A 21095-nucleotide genomic window follows, 5' to 3' on the forward strand; every position below is an offset into this window, starting at 1 on the left:
GAAGAAGAAGAAGAAGAAGAAGAAGAAGAAGAAGAAGAAGAAGAAGAAGAAGAAGAAGAAGAAGAAGAAGAAGAAGAAGAAGAAGAAGAAGAAGAAGAAGAAGAAGAAGAAGAAGAAGAAGAAGAAGAAGAAGAAGAAGAAGAAGAAGAATATCGCAGCTTCTGTTATTTTACTTTAAATATTGTTCGGTCGTTTTTATTGATACATTTTTCGAAATTCACGCTTGGTGCTAAACTTTTGTCGTAATCTACTATGGAAATTTCCTTGTTTATATCACTGCACCTTGACCAGCCCACCCATGTGAGTATGTGCCATATTTACTGAGGCAAAGAAGAAGCAGAATCTCGCGCTGCGTGCAGAGGCCGCAAACTGCAAGAAAAAGAAACACGCCACGCCACGTTCTTCGAGCAACGAAGCTGAATAGGTGTGGTCTGCTGAAGCAAAAACTTCGTGAAGAAGCATGAAGTATTACCCCGGATTCAACAATATGCGGACCACAGCGGCACAGCAGTCTGCATGGAGGCCGGCTGTGCAGTTGCCACCAGCAGTTCTCAGGACGCTAAGCGCAGGCCGCCAACCAGGCATGGCGCAGGCTGCTGCACTGCGCTCGCTGGAGGACTCCCAGCGCCGAGTGCAGAGAAGGACGCCCACGAATCTACAACAGGTGAGACAATTTATTGGTTTGGTTTGGTTTATATGGGTTTAACGTCCCAAAGCGACTCAGGCTATGAGTGACGCCATAGTGAAGGGCTCCAGAAATTACGACCACATGGGGTTCTTTAACGTGCACTGACATCGCACAGTACACGGGCCTCTAGAATTTCGCCTCTGTCGAAATTCGACCGCCGCGGCCAGGATCGAACCCGCGTCTTTCGGGCCGGCAGCCGAGCGCCGTAACCACTCAGCCACCGCGGCGGCTAGGTGAGACAACTGAATTCAACTGGTTTTTTGGGGAAACGAAATGGCGCGGTATCTGTCTCACATATCCGCGGGCACCTGAATCGCACCGTAAGGGGAAGGGTACAGGAGGGAATGAAAGAAGAAAGGAAGAAAGAGGTGCCGTAGTCGACGACATCCCACAGTACACGGGCGCATTAGCCTTTCGCCTCCATCGAAACGCAGCCGCGCAGAATTTTTTTTAATTAGTTTTTATGGGGAAATGAAATGGCGCAGTATCTGTCATATATCGTTGGACACCTGAACCACGCCGTAAGGGAAGGGATAAAGGAGGTAGAGAAAGAAGAAAGTAAGAAAGCGGTGCCGTAGTGGAGGGCTCTGGAATAATTTCGACCACCTGGGGATCTTAACGTGCACTGACATCGCACAGCACACGGGTGCCTTAGCGTTTTGCCTCCATAAAAACGCAGCCGCTGCGGTCGGGTTCCAACCCAGGAACTCCGGATCAGTAGCCAAGCGTCCTAACCCCTGAGCTATCGCTGCGGGTCCGCGGAAAGCTGCGACGTCACGAACAGAAATGCATCGCTGGCCACTGCCTAAGACCATTAAGCCATCGGCGATTTTGTTTTCAACATGGCATTTATTAATGATGAAATGTTGTATGCCCATAGACTATAGACACAAACCACGAAGAAAACAGTGGCGAATCAACAGGATGCCGTAGCCGAACATCCCGCATGTTTAACTGCTAATCTCTAGCGCTGTGCGTTGGATGTCGTTGTCTTCATCAACTTCCACCCGTGCGCAGTGGATCCAGAACACACCGCTATCGCATTTTCCTCTTAAACCGGACCTCGAACGAAAACCGATTTGAAAACTGAAGTGCTAGTGAACCCATTTCGCTTAAGGTTTAAGCAAGCCAGATTTTCAGTGATTTTTTTTTTCAGTTATCGATCGAAATGCTCTTCCTGGGGCTGTGATTGCCATAGCAATCTCACGCTCACTTGCTCTGAAAACTCTAGACACTGTTGTCCTGACGTGTAGGAAAAAAGAAACATAATAGTGTTAGGGGTCTAACGTGGTTAAACTGAGTAGACATGCGAAAGTATGTGTTCATTCTTCGCCCCTTCATTGTGCCATCTGCATGAGGACGGAACCGCGTTTCTGGCTCTTCATCTCCACACCCTATCCCCACTCGGTTGTAGCTTGTGCGACGCTCATTCGTGCTTACTCGAGCTTTTTCCTATTGGCTGTAGCTTGCGCGACGCTCCAAGGCTTCACACAAGATTCCTGGTTGGGACCTTGTTAATACCCGCCGCGGTGGCTCAGTGGTTAGGGCGGTCGGCTACTGATCCGGAGTACCCGGATTCGAACCCGACTGCGGCGGCTGCCTTTTTATGAAGGCAAAACGCTAAGGCGGCCATGCACTGTGCGATGCCAGTGCACGTTAAAGATCCCCAGGGGGTCGAAATTGTTACGGAGCCCTCCACTACGGCACCTCATTTTTCCTTTCTTCTTTCACTCCCTTCTTTATTCCTTCCCTTCAGGTGCGGTTCAGGTGTCCAACGATATATGAGACAGATACTGCGCCATCCCCAACAACCAATTATCATTACCCTGTTAAGTGGTGTTATCGGTCTTTAAGACAAGAATCCATGCATTGCATTTACATTGAACGCAGGACAGAAGCGGCGAATACCGGTCCCAAGAAGCCCTTTGACCAATAGCGGTTGTGGCGCTCGGCTGCTGACCCGAAAGACGCAAGTTGGACCCCGGCCACTGCGCTTGGATTACGATGGAGGCGAAATTCTAGAGGCCAGTGTGCTGTGTGATGTCAGTGCACGTTAAAGATCCCCAGACGGTGGAAATTTCCGGAGACCTTCACTGCGGCGTCCCTCATAGCCTGAGTCGCTTCGGGACGTTAAACATCCATAAACGGTAAACCTATAAAGAAGAGCGCCGAACAGCTTTAATGACGTCGTCGTCTGAACCCTTGATAAGCCTCCTGGCGCGCTCCTGCCTGCGGCCGTGGTGCGAACGACCACAGTGTGATAGCTTTGGATCAATAGATTCGGCCGAAAGTTCGTATTCGAGGGATATTTGCCAATTCGTTTTTTTTTTTTGTTATATCGGGGAAAGGGGCAGCTACGGCCGCCGAATGCTGATCTTCTAGGATGAAAAGGGCAACATTTGCTATTCAGTTTTAGTTCGGCAGTTTCCCATAATTATTTTGCTCTACACTGCTGTTGGGCGGCAGTTACAATCGATAGCTTTTTGTCCCTCTAACACGCAGACTTCCGCGAGCCATACGAACCAGGCAACTGAGCGTCCTGCTCGTCGGCCGGAAATCCAGCAGCGGATCCCACGCTCGCACAGCACCATGTCGGTGCTCACGTCACCTTCCTCCTGCCAAGACCGGTCTCCTCGCCTAAAGGAATCCAGTGCGGCACAGCCACCAGGCTGCAACCTTGACATCCTCAGAAAAGCAGGAAATGGTAAGATATTAAGGCGAAAGCCTTTATAGGCTCATGACTCGCCAGCGGGGATGTTCACAGGAAAATTTGGCACTCTATCTGTTAATCAAACTGATAACGTCCTGTATCTATACACGAAGAAAATACGTAACAGATCACTTGTTTGTGAAAGGTAATTCAAGAACAAAATCATAAAAGCGGGTTGACGCCAGTCATGCTTGGGATAAGATAAGCTGTTGAAAGATAAATGATGGTTGCCAACCCTAGAAGCAGACTTTCTCCCAGCTGATTTAGATTCAGTTGAATAAAGAAATTTGAAGGTTCACAAACAAATGTGTAGTCTTTAATCAACATTTTCACCAGACATCAGTGGCACAAGCAGCAAAACCGCGCTAAAGGCTTTCGCCTCACCACACTTTAGGTCAACAAAGTGTCCCGCTGAATTTTCTTTAAGCAATTATACTTTGTAACACACGTGATCACGTAAGAGAAAGACGGGACAAGGTGCTGAGAACGTAATGCAGCAGCAAAGACAACTGCAGACCTCTCCATCCAGCTCAAGTTAAACCAGTCCACGGTGCTTGCTAGAACAGCGTGTTAATTTATTGCCGAAATGCATTCTGCATCATACACACAAGGTATGCTAACTTTTGAGTGTGCACTGCAGAGCGTACCTGTACGGGCTGGGCAATATTTAACTTTTTGTTAACACATGCTAATAGGCGTACAGCTCACCTCAGTAATATTACAGCTCTAACCTCACTTAGTTAACAAAGTCTTCATCGCATGTTGTACAGCTGCTAATAATTGCAGAACATTAACTCCTTCGCTGCCCTGCTGCCGCGTGCAGCTTCAGGGGATGGTGCCTTATTAGTGACCTCTGACAATGCACCGCGCCGTGCTGCGCATACTACGTTTGGAGAGTAATATACCTGTTTGACTCATCCTAGATGCAGTTGTGTATTCAGTAATGCCCCCCTGTACCCCACTGATTCACTCTTCGGAGCTCATAGGTTTTCGCGTTTCGTTTTCTTGCAGACCCGGACTCGCTTACATTCGTCGAAGCCGAGGCTTTGGCCGGCGCCATCTGTCGGAAGGTGACGGAGGAGCCCGGCAGCGCCAAGCACGCGGCCAGTTTCTGTCAGTACACTGCCGCGGTGAGTTCCAGTGCAACGTTCATGAGCGAAGAAACAGGGCGGCGAAGAGGCAGACACTTGCGGAAATCATACCACAGCCATAGCACCATAATGACCTGCAGAATTAGCCTGAGAGCGTTAGTACCCCCCCCCCCAACCCCCCCACTTCCCCGCAGCAGCCGGCCTGCCCAGAAACAAAGGTTGGCCACCTACGTTTCGTCACCTTGTGGCGTCATCACAGCCTGCCCAGCGGATTGTGAGCAAACTGGCCACCGTGGCAGGGGCAGTCTAATTATTTGTCTCCAGCTCCCGTTGAAGGATTGAAAGCCCAATTACCATTACTGTACAAAACATTCCCCACCAGGGTTCAGTCGTAAGTGCTGATCACATTGTCAGCTTTCTCACAGCTTCCGCGCCCTGAAAATCAGGCATTCTTTCATTCTCCCCGATCAGCCGCAAAGTTCAACAACTGGTTCATTAATCATAACTCCAATTCATATCGTTTGAATACATCAGTCCGCCTTGAGCTCCCAGTCCGTTGCGGCCGAATTTGACCTGTGCTAAACTCCCACTTATCACCATTATAATTATCCTAATTAAGCCCACTTCCGGACAAAGGCCCATCCCATATATCTCTAATTCTGCCTTCTGCCACCTTCGGTTTCTTTATTCCCGCAAACTGCGGACTCATCTGTTAAGAATCCGTAAATGAGTTTTGACGCTCACGTCATACGCAGATCTGTAATCATTCATTACAGATTTCTGTGTGAAGATCGCATCTTGTCAGACCCAAAATTAAGGCTAGCTGTGAAATGAGTCAGGAGACGCAAGAGGTCATAAACACTTCAGGAAGGACCGTTGTAAAGAAAGCAAGCGTGTCGTTAGAAAAATTCGAAACGGAGTATATGTAAGTGCAAATTGCTTTGTGACAACAATACGAAGGTATTTTATTATTCTACACGGGTAATTTGCAATAGCACAGTGGTTTGGTCTAGATGGTTACTATCCATAGTTTAGAGAGAGATTCTACGTAACGAGAACTCAATGTATTTCAACGTCGAATCTTTTCAAATAAAGTCAGTTGCAAGTGCAACACGGTGCTGTCTTTTTTGTTCCTGCTCTTGTGGCTGCGTTTCATTTGTGGTGCGAAATCTACGCCGCAGGTACCTTTAAAGTAATTAACATTTACACCGCAGTAGAACCCGTGAACGCAGTTTCAGTAGTGTTCTCACGCCCACGTCACGCGACGCTTGAAAGCAACTTTTGCAAGCGGCTTTTAGTTACGCAAGGCGGAAAAAACAGCGCAGAACAATGGTTCCTGGAAAACCAAGGGACACTGGAGGGTCGTAAGTTCCTATTTAGTGTACTGATCTTACGCGATGCATCTGTTTTTCTTTTTTACCGCGGCAGTATCGTAACCATGCAGGTTGTCACACATCTGTAATTTTACTTTGTGCAGGAAAACTAGGTACATTAAGGTTATGTCAACACAGGTGAAATAATTGGCAGGTCATTGCGTTCTCTGTGAAAGAGCTGCTTGCTCCTAGCTTTCAGGTGACTACAAATGTAAAGCCCAGAATTTCATCATACAACAGCCTTGAAAATTACCTCAAGATGCATCTGCCTCCTGCAATAGCCGAGATCGACGTGTTAAGTAATAACTTATCAATACCAAATACTTCAGAGACTTGGAGTGCAGGACGAAGGTGTTAGGTGTATTTTAGACCCTACATTCAGTGCGCAGCACTTACAGGGGTCACTCCCCGCATTTGGGCTTTCTGTGTTTTTCTGTCTTGTCTGTCTGCCTGCTTATCTGTCTGTCTGTGTATGCTTGTCTGAAGCCGGTTTTGTGGCAGGCAGCTCACCTACCCGCCGAGTGGTGGGCAACCTTCTCACTGTGCCAAGCGGCAGCCCATTTAATCGTTAGAGACTGCTCGGGAATAGCAACCTGGGTCGCAACCTAACCGAAGCAACCCAAGTACCCTCGATGGTAACACCTGCTTACAACCTGACTTAGGCCACTGCGCCACTACTCACCGGTCCACCGGTTGGCTTACTTGCCAAGTTGTAGCCGGTAGTAACCAGACGATAACCTGAATCGCTGCGCCGCTGCTCACCTGCCGATCGAGTGGCTTACTTGCCAAAATGTAGCCGGTGGTAACCAGGCGAGAACCGGGGTCGCTAATTAAGCGGCACCGCCCCTAAGCACACCTAGCCACGCGGAATGGGCAGCAGCGGTAAGGGGGAGAACGTGATTCGGATGATGCTTGCACAGTAGCTGAACTAAACAATAAGTTTGGTCGTAATTTATTTATTTATTTATTTACAAAATACTGCGGACACTGAGTCCAAGCTGGGTGGGCGAACAAGTTAATCAAACCACAAATAAAACGCAACACCTCAAAAAAAAGAACACAATATAGCAATAATTTGTTAAGACTCGTGGGACGACGGTTTAATTAGCTGATTCCAATCTGTTATTGTGCGTGGAAAAAACGAAAACTTGTGTCTGTTCTAGCGAATATAGGGGTTAGAGACCTGGGATGCTGTTGACGAGTTTGTGTGGTTGGTGCCGGCGTTAAGAATGACCAGGGATCTAAACCAAGTTTGTTATGTAATAAGAGAGAAATAAATTCTAACCTAAGCTTTGTTCTACGATGTTCAAGTGGTTCAATTTTATTAACCTCCACCAAAATAGCTGGGGAGTCAGTCCTTGCATATTTATTAAAAATAAACCTGACAGCTCTTCACTGTATTCTTTACAGATTTTTTACGTTAGATTTAGTATACGGGTCCCACACTATGCAAGCATAATCGGGTTTAGGTCTAATTATTGAAGAATAACAAAGTAGCTTAATGTTAGAAGGGGCATTTTTTTAGTTTGTCTTAAGCAGCACAATTTTCGAAACGCAGCAGAGCAGATATTGTTTATATACAAGTTCCACGATAGATTGCTACTTATGGTTACCCCTAGGTATTTGTAGTTGGATACTTGTTGAAGAGGGAAAGAGCCTACTTTATATGTGTAGCTATGCCTTATAGTCTTACGGGTTATAGGCATATAAACTTATAAGCATATAACACTTATAAGTTGTAGCATATAACTTATAAGCATATAAGCATATAACGGGTTATAGGCATATAAAAAGGCTATTCGTCATATATTTTGTCTAGATTATCTGTCTTCCACCCTACATTTTTTCCAGCAGTACAAAATTCTTCATGTAAACTGCATGTATGAATACAGACTCTTACGCTCACATTACTTTTCACCTGTCGGCTTTCGGTCACTTTTAGCAATTTCTGGTCCATTGCAGCATCACACTAAAATCCTAAACACACGCAGTAAAGACTCACGGCTCGTACCCCTTTTTCCGCACCGATTACAAGCTCCAGTCTTGACGTCACAATCTTCCGTCCCTATTAAATATCAACACATCAAATGTTTGACCCCTGTTCAACTGCTACAGCTTTTTCCCCATTTGTAATGCGTTTTTTTGTTTTTTTTTTCGCTACAGTGTTTCTTAGTTATTCTTTTACAGCTTCTCTCCAATTGCTCACGAAGATGCCTTCTCATTATTCATGCGATTTGTGTCAATCTATAACAAAAAATGCAGTCTTTGTGTACACCTTTTCTATCGAACTACTTGAAAATGTTTCTTATTTTTTGTAAACCAGAATATTTCATGTTAACCTTTCTTCATTTTTATTAGTGTTGTTATTATTTAGTGGTCTCGTCTATGCTGCCTTGTAAGGGTTGCCTGGGCCTCGTCAAGCTGTTTGATTACAGCTTTTAACCCGGGTGACCCGCCAGCCTTTCTGGTACATAAAGATCAGTTCAGTTCAGTTCAAACACTTTTATCAGCATTCAGAATCATGCCCCATCGGTCGCACCAGTCGAAAAGGTGGTAGCCCGGTGCCACCTAGTAGGTTTTAGCTCCAACCGACAATTGACGACATGTTAGCGAACTTATCTGCATTTAATAATAATAATTGGTTTTGGGGGGAAAGGAAATGGCGCAGTATCCGTCTCATATATCGTTGGACACCTGAACCGCGCCGTAAGGGAAGGGTAAAGGAGGAAGTGAAAGAAGAAAGGAAGAGAGAGGTGCCGTAGTGGAGGGCTCCGGAATAATTTCGACCGCCTGGGGATCTTTAACGTGCACTGACATCGCACAGCACACGAGCACCTTAGCGTTTTTCCTCCATAAAAACGCAGCCGCCGCGGTCGGGTTCGAACCCGGGAACTCCGGATCAGTGGTCGAGCGCCCTAACCACTGAGCCACCGCGGCGGGGCTATCTGCATTTGGCCTGATTACCCAATTACCCAAATCGAATGACATTTATTACACGCATGCCGTATCGTGTTTTCTTTTTAACTGTATGGTGGCCTTTTCCCCCTCGCAGCTGCAGAAGGAGCGGCCTAGTGTATTCTTGGAAGCACTGATCTGCGCCTGTCAAGAATGGTTCACGTGCCGCGACTTCATGCTGGCGGGGAGCGACGGTGGACAGCAGCGGGATTCAACGCCTGGGGCAAAACCAGCCTCTCGACGCTGGACGGCCTTCGTGGAATTTTTGGCCGAACTGCTGGTATCCGTCGCCGAAACGGCTGACCGCGCACAAATCCTTTGCCTGGCAAAGCTCGTCATGGACTGCTGCCACACCATTCTCTCATCTCCGGCCAGCACTGAAGAGGAGCAGGTCAGTATTGCCCCTTAAGCTTTCTTCAGAATAGGAGTTTACTAAACTAAGGCTTCGAAAATGAGGGACGCGTGAAACCACGGGCTTCAAAAGGCGAACAATAGTTGGCTTTAGTGGTGGTTGACTATTTGCCGAGGCGGTAGCCTAGTAGTTCGGGCGTTCGTCTCACATGCGGAAGGTGTGTAATTCCATCCCCAGTGCCGCCGGTACCGCGAGTGATAAAATGGGTAATGTCTGTCCCCAGGCCTGACGCTCGGCTTCTTTAGGATGAATTGGTCGGGAAGTGGGTATTTCATCTCCACCTTGAATATACGAAAACGCGCTGTGGCATGCGGTTCCTTGGCGAACGCTCGCCTTTCGGCAAAATAATTCATCATCGTGATAGCTATTTGAGTCTCTAATTTGAACGAGCTCCTATTTACCAAAGGTTGTGTTAGCAGTAACCTTTCTCCTCAAAAATTTTAAACTTGGCCTCAAATTTTCTATTGGCAGAGCATCTTCATTGAAATGCCTTGTGTAACGCGGGTTTATTCAGAAAAGCTTCTTAACGGGAGCAGGGCCAACAGCAGTCCGAAGTCATCTAGTCCAGTCAGGAGCGTGCACCAGGCGATGGCCATGCGGCTTTCGCGCATGCCCGTCGCCTTCCTTACAATAGCCTCCGGACAGAAGAGCAGCCATCCTGGCGACTTAAGGGGCGGGCAAGACACCGGGGTTATAGTATGTTTTCAGGCGCTGGATATGGACAGTCTCACGGCCGCGGCGTTTGAGATCGGGGGACGACGTGAGGGGCTCAACAATATAGCTGACTGGAGACGTTTGCTCCAAGATGCGTTAGGGCCCTTGATATTTAGCGAGCAGTTTACGGGAGGGGCCCGGAATACGGGGAGGTATCCACAGCCAGACAAGAAAGGCGGGCGAGAAATTCTGGGGAGGTTGATCTTCATCGTGGCTGGTTTGTTGAAGGGACTGGGTAGCTGTCGTGAGCGACCGGGCGATCTGGAGGCAATCTTCGTTGTGCCTGGCGGCTTCGGAAACGGTGGTGCACACTGATGTGTCAGGGTGGTAGGGGAGAACAGCATCAATGGGAATGGAAGGATGTCGGCCATAAAGGAGAAAGAAAAGAGAAAATCATGTTGTAGACTGCGTAGCAGTATTGTACGCGAACGTTATATACGGGAGAATAAGGTACCAGTTCGTGTGGTTCGAACCGACGTACATAGCCAGCATGTCCGCCAGAGTGCGGTTAAAGCGCTTATTGAGGGCGTTGGTCTGAGGGTGGTGAGCAGTTCAAGTCCGATGGATGACGTTGCACTCACGGAGCAGAGCTTTTATGACATCAGATAGGAAGACGCGGCCTCTGTCGCTGAGGAGTTCACGAGGGACACCGTGTCGAAGTATGACCCGACGCAGAAGAAGGGATGCCACATCCTGTGCCGGGGCAGCAGAAAGCGCGGCGATTTCAGCATGTCTCGTGAGGTAATCGTTTGCCAGAAGCAGTATACGGGAGGGGGCACATATAAATCAATGCCAACGCGGTCGAAAGGGCAAGGCGCACAAGATAGCGGCTGCAACTCAGCAGCAGTGCGGTTAGCGGCTGTCTTGCGGCGTTGGCAGTCGAGGCACGAGCGTACGTATTTCAAAACGAAATTGTACATGCCACGCCAGTAGCAGTGGAGGCGGAGGCGCGTATAAGTCTTGAAAACGCCCGCGTAACCACGTTATAAATAAGCGTAAACACACTACCGGATATAGGACCGCAGCTGGCGCACTACCGGATATAGGACCGCAGCTGGCGAGGAATGACGAGGAGCCATTTCCGTCTATCAGAATGATAATTACGGCGATAAAGCACGTTATCTCTGATCTCAAAATGTGAAGCTTGACGGCGTAGCGTGCGGGATGGTGTAACCGCCGATGGCTCGGAGAGAAAGTCGAGAAGACCATGGATCCAGCGATCCTTGCGCTGTTCAGAAGGCAGACCACTGATGATGGGAGACGGCGCAGGGGCTTCGATTTCGTGGAGGCTGGCAAGCTCGGCGGGGAGCGAGCCCAGGCGTCGGCATACTGATGCTTGCGGCCCGACCGGTAGACGACTTGGAAGTTGTATTCTTCCTTTCTTCTGGCCGCCTGGCGCGATGGCGCCAGGCGGCCAGAAGGATCTTTCAGTGAAGAAAGCCAACAAAGGGCGTGATGAACCGTAACGACGTCGAAAGGACGGCCGTACACGTAATGGCGAAACTTGCCTAAGGCCAACACAATGGCGAGGCACACTCTTTCAGTCCCACAGTAGTGAGGCCCAGGAAGTGTGCGGCTGGCGACATATTCGTTAAAACCATATTTGCGTTGGGCGAGCACTGCAACAAAACCAGCACCGCTGGCATCCATGCCAACTTCAGTAGGGGCCGCCGGGTCGAAATGGCGCAAGATGGGCGGTGCCGTGAGGAGACGACGTAAGGTGTTGTAGGCGTCGTCGCAGGCGGGTGACCAAGCCGAAAAATCGGCATTGGCGCCAAGCAGCTGAGTCAAAGGGGCAGAAATTGAGGCAAAGCTGCGAATGAAACGCCTAAAATAAGAGCAGATCCCTAGGAAGCTGCGAAGTTCCTTAGTGGTGGAATGTTTGGGAAACTCGGTCATGGCACGAAGTTTCGCTGGGTCAGGGCGTACAACGTCTTTCGACACAACGTGACCTAAAATTGTCAGTTCACGGGCTGAAAAGGTGCATTTTTTTCAGTTCAGCTGCAGGCCTGCGTTTGTGAGGCATGTCAAGACGTGCTTCAGGCGACATAGATGCGTTTGAAAGTTGGGCGAAAAGATAACTATATCGTCCAGGTAGCACAGGCACGTCTTCCACTTTAGGCCATGCTGTTATCCAACATTCGCTCGAAAGTAGCAGGAGCGTTACAGAGGCCGAAATGCAGGACGCTAAACTCTTAGAGGCCGTCAGGGGTCACAAACGCGGTTTTGGCACGATCTGCAGCTGCCATTAGGACTTGACAATAACCAGAGCGCAAATCAAGGAAAGAAAAGAGTTCCGCGCCTTGTATACAGTGCAGAGTGTCATCAATACGGGGCAGAGGGTAGAAATCTTTGCGTGTGATCTTATTAATGCCGCGGTAATTGACGCAGACTTGAAAGGAGCAATTCTTCTTGACGAGGATAACCGGGGAAGCCCAGGGGCTGGTGGAATGCTGAATAACGCAGCTCTGAAGCATGGTGTCTATCTGTTCTTCAATAACTCCTCCTTCAGTGGCGGAAACATAGTATGAGCGCTGTCGCAGAGGGGCATGGACGTCGGTGTCAATGCGGCGCTCGACAGTCGACGTTCGCCCCAAAACGCGTTGGTGGAAATCGAAGGAAAAGCAAAGCTCCTCAAGAAGTGCAAGGAGCTGGGTTCGCTGAGTTGGAGGAAGAATGGCGTCATTAGAGCGAAGGAATAGGTCGGTCGACAACGGGGTGGTCGCAGGGGTAGGTGAGCTCAGGGCGTCCATGGCGACCGGCGGTGATTCTGCTGCAGCGTCCGGGTGATTGAAAACATAATCAGAGCTTCACGGTGCCGACGCGTTCCCCGCGGCGCAAAGCGAAGGGGCATAAAGCGGGTGGAAGAAACACAGTGCGGTGAGGCCGGCGGATAAAGTGAGCAGGGCATAAGGCAGCGGCAGACAATGTCGGCGTAGAAAAGTAGGAGGCGGCGTGAAGATTACACTGGCATCGCGAACAAAAGCACAGGAGAGAGGCACAATCACGGAAGAGCACTCAGGAATGTCGGTACTGTCGGCGACAAAGGCTTTGGCAGAAACAGGGGCACCACAGATTTCAATCTCTGGCACGGGATTCTGCAACGTAGAGAGCGCTACATGAGCCCGAGCACAGTCGATGACTGCGTTGTGGAGCGATAGGAAGTCCCAGTTCAAGATGCTCGAATGCGAACGTGACGGCAGAACGATGAACTCGACCAAATATAAAATGTCCTCTATGACTACTAGAGCAGTACACGCTTCTAACGGCTGGATGAGGTGCGCTCTTGCATTTCGTACCGACCGGCCAGAAATGGGCGTCTTCACTTTCCTCTAAGAGCGGCAAAGCGCTGCATACATGACAGAATCCGCAGCACCGTTGTCGACAAGCGCCATCACAGATACGCCCTCTACAAAAACTTCAATTAAGTTAGAGGCCGACAAACGAGGCCGTTCAAATTTCGACGACTACGCAGTTCTCGCCTCAGGAACTGCGGCACCTATTTTTCCTCTTGAGTGGTCGAAGGACGCAATCGCATCGGAGAGATGGAGCGCCGACGTGGAGAAGGCGAACGGCGTCCAGAGAAGGCGGTGCGCTCAGGAGACAGAGAATGGCTTAGGTGTGGCTCAGCAGGAGGTGAATTCTGACGCTGGTACCAGTAACCGGAAACTTCAGGAGGTGGTCGTGAGACGTTCATGGACCTGCCAAGCCACAGAAGTAGCAGATCGAGCGGTTGTCAGGCGTGCGCCAGGAGTTTCCCAGTTGAGCAGGCGGTGGAATTAACGCAGCGGGCTCTCGAACGGGACCAAGAGGCGAGCATAGGTAGGTGGGCGAGGTCGCGCAACAACGTACGCATATGTCAGCGGGGCCACGAGAGGTATGGGCTGAGGGACTTGCGGGAGAGCGTCAACGATCTGTTCTTGAATGATGAGCCGCATATTCGGAGTTGTGTGTGTTGATGGCTTTTGATGGCGTGAAATAAGCGAGAGCTGCCAAGCAACATCTTCACGGATAAAGCTCTTAATGTGCGGCAGGAGCGATGACTGGTCTCTTGCATCGTTCAAGCCAGCAAGCGACTCGACGTTAGTGGTGTGTTCACGTGTGAGAGCCCTCTGCTTGCGTAGTTCGTCGAAGCTCTGACACAGGGTGACGACTTCCGCGACGGCGTGCAGGTCTCGCGCCAACATCTGAAAGGCGTCATCATCAATGCTCTTGAGAATATGCCTGATCTTGTCGGCTTCGGACATCTGTGCGTTCACCCTCTTGCACAGATCGACGACATCCTCGATGTAACTCGTGAAGTTCTCTTTTACCTGCTGCGACCGCGCACGCAAGCGCCGTTCGGCACGGAGTTTTCTGACAGCCGGACGCCCGAATACCTCTGAGAAATTGGCTTTAAAAACGAACCATGATGTAATGTCCGCATCGTGGTTCCGACACCACAGATTTACCACGCCCGTCAGATAGAAAATCACATTGTGCAGCTTGGTTTCCGCGTCCCATTTCTTGTATGCGCGCCCCAGCTCATACAATGTGGGCCAATCCTCAGCATCATAGTCGTCCGTGCAACTGAAGATAGCGGGGTCTCGCTGGCAGAGAAACCAGAACAGACGACGGCGGCCGGGCTCACTTGTACGCCTTGGTGGTTGTCATCCGAAGGCATCGCAGTAGGGAGTAGCGTTCGGCTTCGGAGTTCCAGGGCGAGAGGATATTACCCGGCACCTGCATCAATAGTAAGGTGGGCTTAATTCGGAGAAGCTTCTTAACGGGAGCAGGGCCAACAGCAGTCCGAGGTCAGCTAGTCCAGCCAGGAGCGTGCACCAGGCGATGGCCATGCGGCTCATGCGCATGCCCTTCGTCTTCCTTACACTTGGAACACTCCGCTTCAACCCTTTTTTTCCCTTATAGGTAGTGGTCAATTACCTCGGCGCCACAGGATCAGATATCAGGATTTTTAATGGCACTACCCCACAATGGCTACCTTAAAAGGCTTCATGAATAAAAGAGGTGGTGCTTTCATGATTGCATTTAGGGTTATAAGTGATTGTACTGAAGTCTGATACAACTTAAGTCTTCAGCGAAGTTGCTTCCTCAGTGATCGCCATACATTTTCTCTCCTCTAGAAAGAGTTATATTTACAATACTGTAAGCCGTTTCCCGGCTGTTACAGGGTGCGGAAGCAAATACAAAAATAGGTAGCTTATACAGAATGACGGCACATGATAGAGGAGAAATGCTCATTACGACAAGTACAATTCCAGAACTTTTCTCTAAATTCTCCGCTGTATTTGTATCGTGGAAACGTGCGGATCCAGACTATTTAATTCAAGAATGGTTTTCGGAAGGAAGGTTTTCGAGCACTTGAAGATGTGAATTCTAGATTTGTACGGCTTAATGGCGAATGGGTGGTTAATACGAGGAGATATTGCCTAGTTGGACAGTTCTTTTTTCAAATGGTCATTATTGTGCGGACACGCTCTGATGACATTAACAACTTTAGCATACCGTGTGCCGTGTTACCGTTACCGGAGTAACGGGAGCCCGCCTACCGCCAATGCGCGTGCGCAGATCACCTCGGCGGATCCAGATGGCGCCCCGTACCCGGGAGCTGCACGCACGCCTCCCGCATCGGGACCAATCATCGCGTGCTCACTGGTAGTGGGCCGGCTCCCGGTACTTCAGTAACGCTAACGGTAACACGGTACAGGGTATGCTAAAGGTGTCTATTAACTGCCGACACGCTCTGTCGACAGTTCCTGTACACACAAATCATCAAAAAAGAAATGCTTTCGCATTAAAATCTTTTGCGCGCAGATGGAGTGTCTCTGCAGGGCACTGCACAGGGCAGGTGAGGCTGCCGAGAAAGTCGACCCAGCGCGCATGGAGGCGCTCGTGTCACGTCTACTTGCCGAGTTCATGTACGGAGACACCACAGCGCTAAAACGTCTGATCCTCCTGGAACTTCTGGAGCTGCGGGCTTCTCGATGGGAATTCAAGGCAGCCCAGCACGCCTACTTTCAAGACCGCCGAGCGATGATATGCAGGAATCGAAGAGAAGTGAGCAATGCTGAGGCGGCTCAGCTCTGAAGCGAGTCCACAGAAGTGCCTGTACAGAAGTCGTGGGATGGGCTAAGATTTTGCAGCTTTTTCTTTAGTGACAGGCTGCAAATAAAAAAATTTTGGTAAACAGGATGCGAGCCGTTGCGGCATCTGCGAAAAATTTTTGTTTGCCCTCTATAGTGCTGTCATCAGAGCGAACAAGTAAACAACTTTTGATGTCGCTGGCTAATTTACATTGGCTCTTTGTATCATGTATCTGTTTTCACCGGCGAAACAACCTGTTCATGCATACACTGATAGTTGACGCTTCGGGACAGGATCTCGTTCGCTCGTGAGTAATCTCTTTGAATTTACGCTCACACTATCCCCTTAGGCCAGACGCGACTTCCTACATATCTCTTATTATTTTGATGAATTTTTATTAGTTTCTCATCATGTTGGTAATGCTCGCTTTCAAGCGTATTTGCGCAAAATCCCAGCGTTAAGCCTGAAGAAAGTCTCATTTTTTTTCTCTTCTATTCGTTGTGAAACGCCTGCACACCACACTGTGACAGAATACCGTTTCAACATTTCTGAGTGCAAGCTATGCGTCGTGTAGTCTTAGTTTTTTTTACGGCAATTTTTTTCATTTTCTACCATAGATATGGTGTAGACGTCTCAAACTACAAACGTGACGTCACACCAGAAATCGACAATTCATCAAAATTGAAAATAAGGTCATTGCGCTGGGCGAAATTCAGTGAGTGCTGCAAAACAAACAAGTTCAAAATAGGCGCACCAGAATAAGAAATTCTGCTCCACAAAGATCTTGTCGGAAGGGATCCAAACCAAAAGACGCTCGTGTGCTGTGCTATGTAAGTGCACGTTAAAAGAAACGCCAAGTGGTCGAAACTCTTGCGGATCCCTCCACTACGGCACCTATTTCTCTTTGTTCTTACACTCCCATCTCCCACCCTGCCCTCAGGGCGTGGTTCAGGTGTCCACGGAGATATGAGGAAGTTACTGCGCCATTTTCTCAAACATTCATTGCAATGTTGATCTGGTCATTACATTTGCTGACAGTCTTTCTGTGCTGACTGCGCTCGATGGCTCGAGAGACGGTCTTCTGGGCCATTCTCTTCTATTTTCATTTCACCACATGTTAAGGAAGTGCGTTTTCAATGGGTAGCTGGACAATACAGTATCGCCTCTAATGTGATGGCTCATATTTTAGCAAACTATGCCCTTTGCGGACCTGTGGTCGCATTTACTCCAAACACTTTGCATTTGGCAATAGCCCGCTTTCCGCGTTCCCTGCAACTGAGTCACGAGCCTGTTCTTGCTACAGCGGATTTTCAGCATTTGTCATTGCCTTGGAGTGTTCGTTTATGCAGTTCGTGGCAATTCGAGGTGTCCGTGACCCTCTTGCGGTGCAGATTACCACGATTAAATATTTATTTGTGCTAATCGGAGTTGTCATTGTTAGTGCCAAACTTCATTCGACGCACGCAGGCCTCCTGGGTCTTCTCACAACCCCACTAACGCTCTATGTGAGTGGGTACACCGAGGATACCCTTACCCACATTCTTGTATCCTGCCCACAGTCCCCTCCCGCCGCCAGGCCGGTCCCTCTCCGCACCTGGGAGACCTGGTTGACCTCACTGTGGTTAGCGGGTCTGGCCAGGCATAAGATCGCCGTCAGCGGGGCCGCATACGTCATGGCCAATCATAACATGAACGTTTAGACCGTACCAATGGCTTCTCTCTATCCAACCTTTGTGAATCACGTGGCGAAATTGAATCACCTGATTGCTTTCTCCTCTCCTGTCAACAGTTTGCATCCCTGCGAAACGCTTATTTGGAGATTCCCCTGGCTAGATTAGGGTTTTCTCTTCTATTTTCGCTCTCCCCTCCTTTGGGGGAAGGTGCCGGGGAAGTGTCCTAAAATCAGCGTGAGATTGTCTTCATGATTACGTCATTGCGTCAGAGAGATTCCTTTGTTAGTTATAAATTCTAAAATTATTTCTTCTAACACACAATTTCACCTGTGACTGTCTACCTCTATTGCGGCAATGAGTAACTACTGTTTGAATGTGCAACGCACTCTGGCCAATCCCCCACTGTGGGTATGTGCCACATCACCCAGAGGCCAACGGCAACAACAACCTGACGTAAGGACTCAGTGCCTTGGACTCTTTGGCGACGCGCCCCTAGAACTGATAATGCTCTTCTGCTACGTCTTTTCTCTTGTAGTCAGTTCCTGGTGAGGCCTTTCCATGGGTGGGTAATTTGGCTGGGTTTTGGCCCTGCTGAAAATGGGGTTGATACCTGGTTAGGCTTTCTACCATGACTTTGACCTCCCCAGGCCTGTAGTGATCAACGCCACAGGACTCACCTTTACACTTTTTTGACTGAATGCACGATTAGCTTTGAGCCGGCAGACTGGGGAACCAGGGTGCCGGACCGCAAGTGGATGTCCGTCCACCCTTAAATATACCGAATGTTCCGTAGTTTAGTAAGCGGTGCTGGATTCTAGTACGGTTCCGCAATTGTGTTGTCCTTAGGCGCTAAAGTTAATGGCACAAGAAAAACTCTCGAAAGAACGCCAACAGCTGTGCTTGCTATTACTGGAGCCAGCAGCTTCATGATTGAGGTACAGAAAAAGAGGCGACGATGAAAATAAGCCCAATTATTTTACCTCTGAAATAAGAGCGGAAAAACCACTTTTGAAAATTATTTCTATTTATTTGTAGCAGATGAGGCTAGTAAGAGCTTAGCACAGGTATATTTGTGTGCACTGACCGTCCATACACATCAGTAAACAATGAATGATGTCAACGTCTCATGTGGGAAAGAAGTATGTTGAATTTGACCTCCCAGCTCGGCAGGCTTATACCTTAAGAAAAGTGCGTATATTTTTCAACGCAACAGCGTTATACGTCCCGTTCTCCAGAAAATCCGCTGTCGTCGTTGTGCTTGAAAAATCACGGTCATGGTTCTTGCAGGTGGTCCTCATACAGAAACCTAGGAGGCAGGTGGGCCACCTAGATCCCGTGACTTTGCCGAGTCATCCCACCCACAGTGACAGGTGGCAGTTAAATTAACGATTGCTCAGTCGGAAAGAGCAACTTTTGCCGCACAAGGCCCACCGCTGGGAGCACCCGTCTTTGCAGGGCAGTGGCGCATCGTTTAACCGCTGCACCATTGCGCCAGGAGGGGTGCGAGGACTCTAATCTAAATTACGTACAGAATGACCTTCTGCATATACATGGCAATTAACCCATTACGCTCTCGCGTCATCTCCTTGAGGCGGAGCTTAAGTGTCCCAATTTTTTTGTTTTCCGGGCATCGTCGAAGAGCAGAAGTGCTCTTAAAAGGCTTTTAAAAGAACCCTAACGGACAGTGCCAGTTATCTAAACATCAAAATGTCAAAGCCAGTGTTAGTTATCTAAATGTCAAAGCCACATTATCTTGGCGCAGACCTCTCTACTACCGGATTAAGAGAACATCCCGTTATCTGGAATAGCATGCAGAGCCAATAACCAGGTAGACGTCTCCTGTTTCATTAAAGTCTCCCATTCCGTTATGCCCACTGAAGACGAAACCCACAAAAAGATTCTGATCAGCTATTCATCACATTTTATCCTGTTGTATTCCTGATTTGTCGCGGCCATTGAGCAAACGCCAAGGTATTAATAGTAGGGCAGAAACAGAGAATCCAAACAAGGAGGGTTCATTCCTTCACCACTCACGAATCCGGTCGCTCGCAGGAGCGAATGCTCACCATCGAGTGTCGTTTGAATGAGCCTCTCCTTCCCTGTGGGCATTAGTTGTGCATGTTGCTACACAACGGCGCGGCGATTGCCTTACGATACGCCACTCATCGTTAGCTTGTGTGTGCATCTGTGAAATCAGCTCATCGAAGAACGGGGCAGTGCACGGGCCTGTCAACTGGAACCAACAGAACCACCACCACTTTCACGTGAACGATGAAGAAGAACGAAATTTACTGTTGCTTTGCAAAGGCCTCTAGCAGTATTCCCAATATTCGTTCGGGCGTCTCGTCACCAATCACCAATCATGCAGAGACACGACCTCTGAGGCGCCAGAGGCGGAACTCGGTCCGCGAGCTTAGTGTTTCGGGCTTCGTAAAAGCTGCCGGTATTTGGCGCGCCAGCTGTTTTCTGCATTGAACGTGGAGGATGAGGAGAAGGTAAATTTCATTAAACAAGAGGTGTTAGGCGAGAGTTGTGGTGGTGTTCCCCCCCATCATCCACCCTTGGTGGGCTCCTCTTCTAGGCCGGACACCAGGTGGCCGACCGACGATGTCGTTCGGCGACCTCTTCGGCCTGCTCCGTGACTTGGAGTTATCCTCCGGGTCCGAGCTGAGCAGCGCGGCCTCCCACTGCGATTGGGTAGAGAGCTGCAGACTGTTCGACGGCTTGTCTTGAGGACATGAGTTTAGGATGTGGGGTGTGTCTGCCTTATGGTGCCCACAGAGAGAACAGAGGGGGCTTAACTGGTCTGGGAACCATATGGAGTACATGTACGGATTAAAGAAAGTTTGTTTGAAGCTGCCGCCAACTGACTTGTTGTGTTTTACTTGGAGATCTATGTGGGTCTGGGAAGATTTCTTTCTTTCTTGAAGTGGGTAGTAATTTCTTTGTAGGTCGTCATTCGCTCCTTGGCCGACCTGAGCTCGGGGTAACGCATCTCCCGGTTAACTACGAATCCTCGGGCAAATTGGTGCGCCGCCTCGTTTCCAGGACGTCCCGAATGGGCGGAGACCCAGATCAATGTGATCTGGCGGGTATTGGAGATTTTTTGTAATATATTGATGGCTGCTGAGTGGGCCCTTCCTTTGCAAAAATTTCGAATTGCGGTTTTAGAGTCGCTGATGATGTATTTTGCAGTGGTGGAGGTAATTGCTAAATAATAATTAATATTAATTGGTTTTTTGGGAAAGGAAATGACGCAGTATCTGTCTCATATATCGTTGGACACCCGAACCGCGCCGTAAGGGAAGGGATGAAGGAGGGAGTGAAAGAAGAAAGGGAGAAAGAGGTGCCGTAGTGGAGGGCTCCGGAATAATTTCGACCACCTGGGGATCTTT

The 21095-nt window shown here is 49.0% G+C and overlaps 1 protein-coding gene across 1 annotated transcript; it reads left to right on the top strand.

Annotated features, from left to right (window-relative positions):
- Positions 1-342: 342 nt before the first annotated feature.
- On the top strand, positions 343-16135 carry LOC144100384 (MIF4G domain-containing protein A-like). The gene is made up of 5 exons (XM_077633350.1): positions 343-664; positions 3191-3392; positions 4410-4528; positions 8915-9208; positions 15758-16135. Exons 1-5 carry the CDS (start codon positions 461-463, stop codon positions 16028-16030), a joined length of 1092 nt encoding a protein of 363 aa, XP_077489476.1. The 5' UTR covers positions 343-460; the 3' UTR covers positions 16031-16135.
- Positions 16136-21095: the final 4960 nt, after the last annotated feature.

This window comes from Amblyomma americanum, chromosome 8 (genome assembly GCF_052857255.1).
Source record: "Amblyomma americanum isolate KBUSLIRL-KWMA chromosome 8, ASM5285725v1, whole genome shotgun sequence".
Lineage (NCBI taxonomy): Eukaryota > Metazoa > Arthropoda > Arachnida > Ixodida > Ixodidae > Amblyomma > Amblyomma americanum.

Bases quoted from the DNA above. Each gene is read 5' to 3' on its own strand.
- LOC144100384 (XM_077633350.1), top strand. From the start codon at position 461: ATGAAGTATTACCCCGGATTCAACAATATGCGGACCACAGCGGCACAG. The intron at 3,393-4,409 runs GTAAGATATTAA...GTTTTCTTGCAG, and splicing joins CCTCAGAAAAGCAGGAAATG to ACCCGGACTCGCTTACATTC. The intron at 9,209-15,757 runs GTCAGTATTGCC...TTTTGCGCGCAG, and splicing joins CCAGCACTGAAGAGGAGCAG to ATGGAGTGTCTCTGCAGGGC.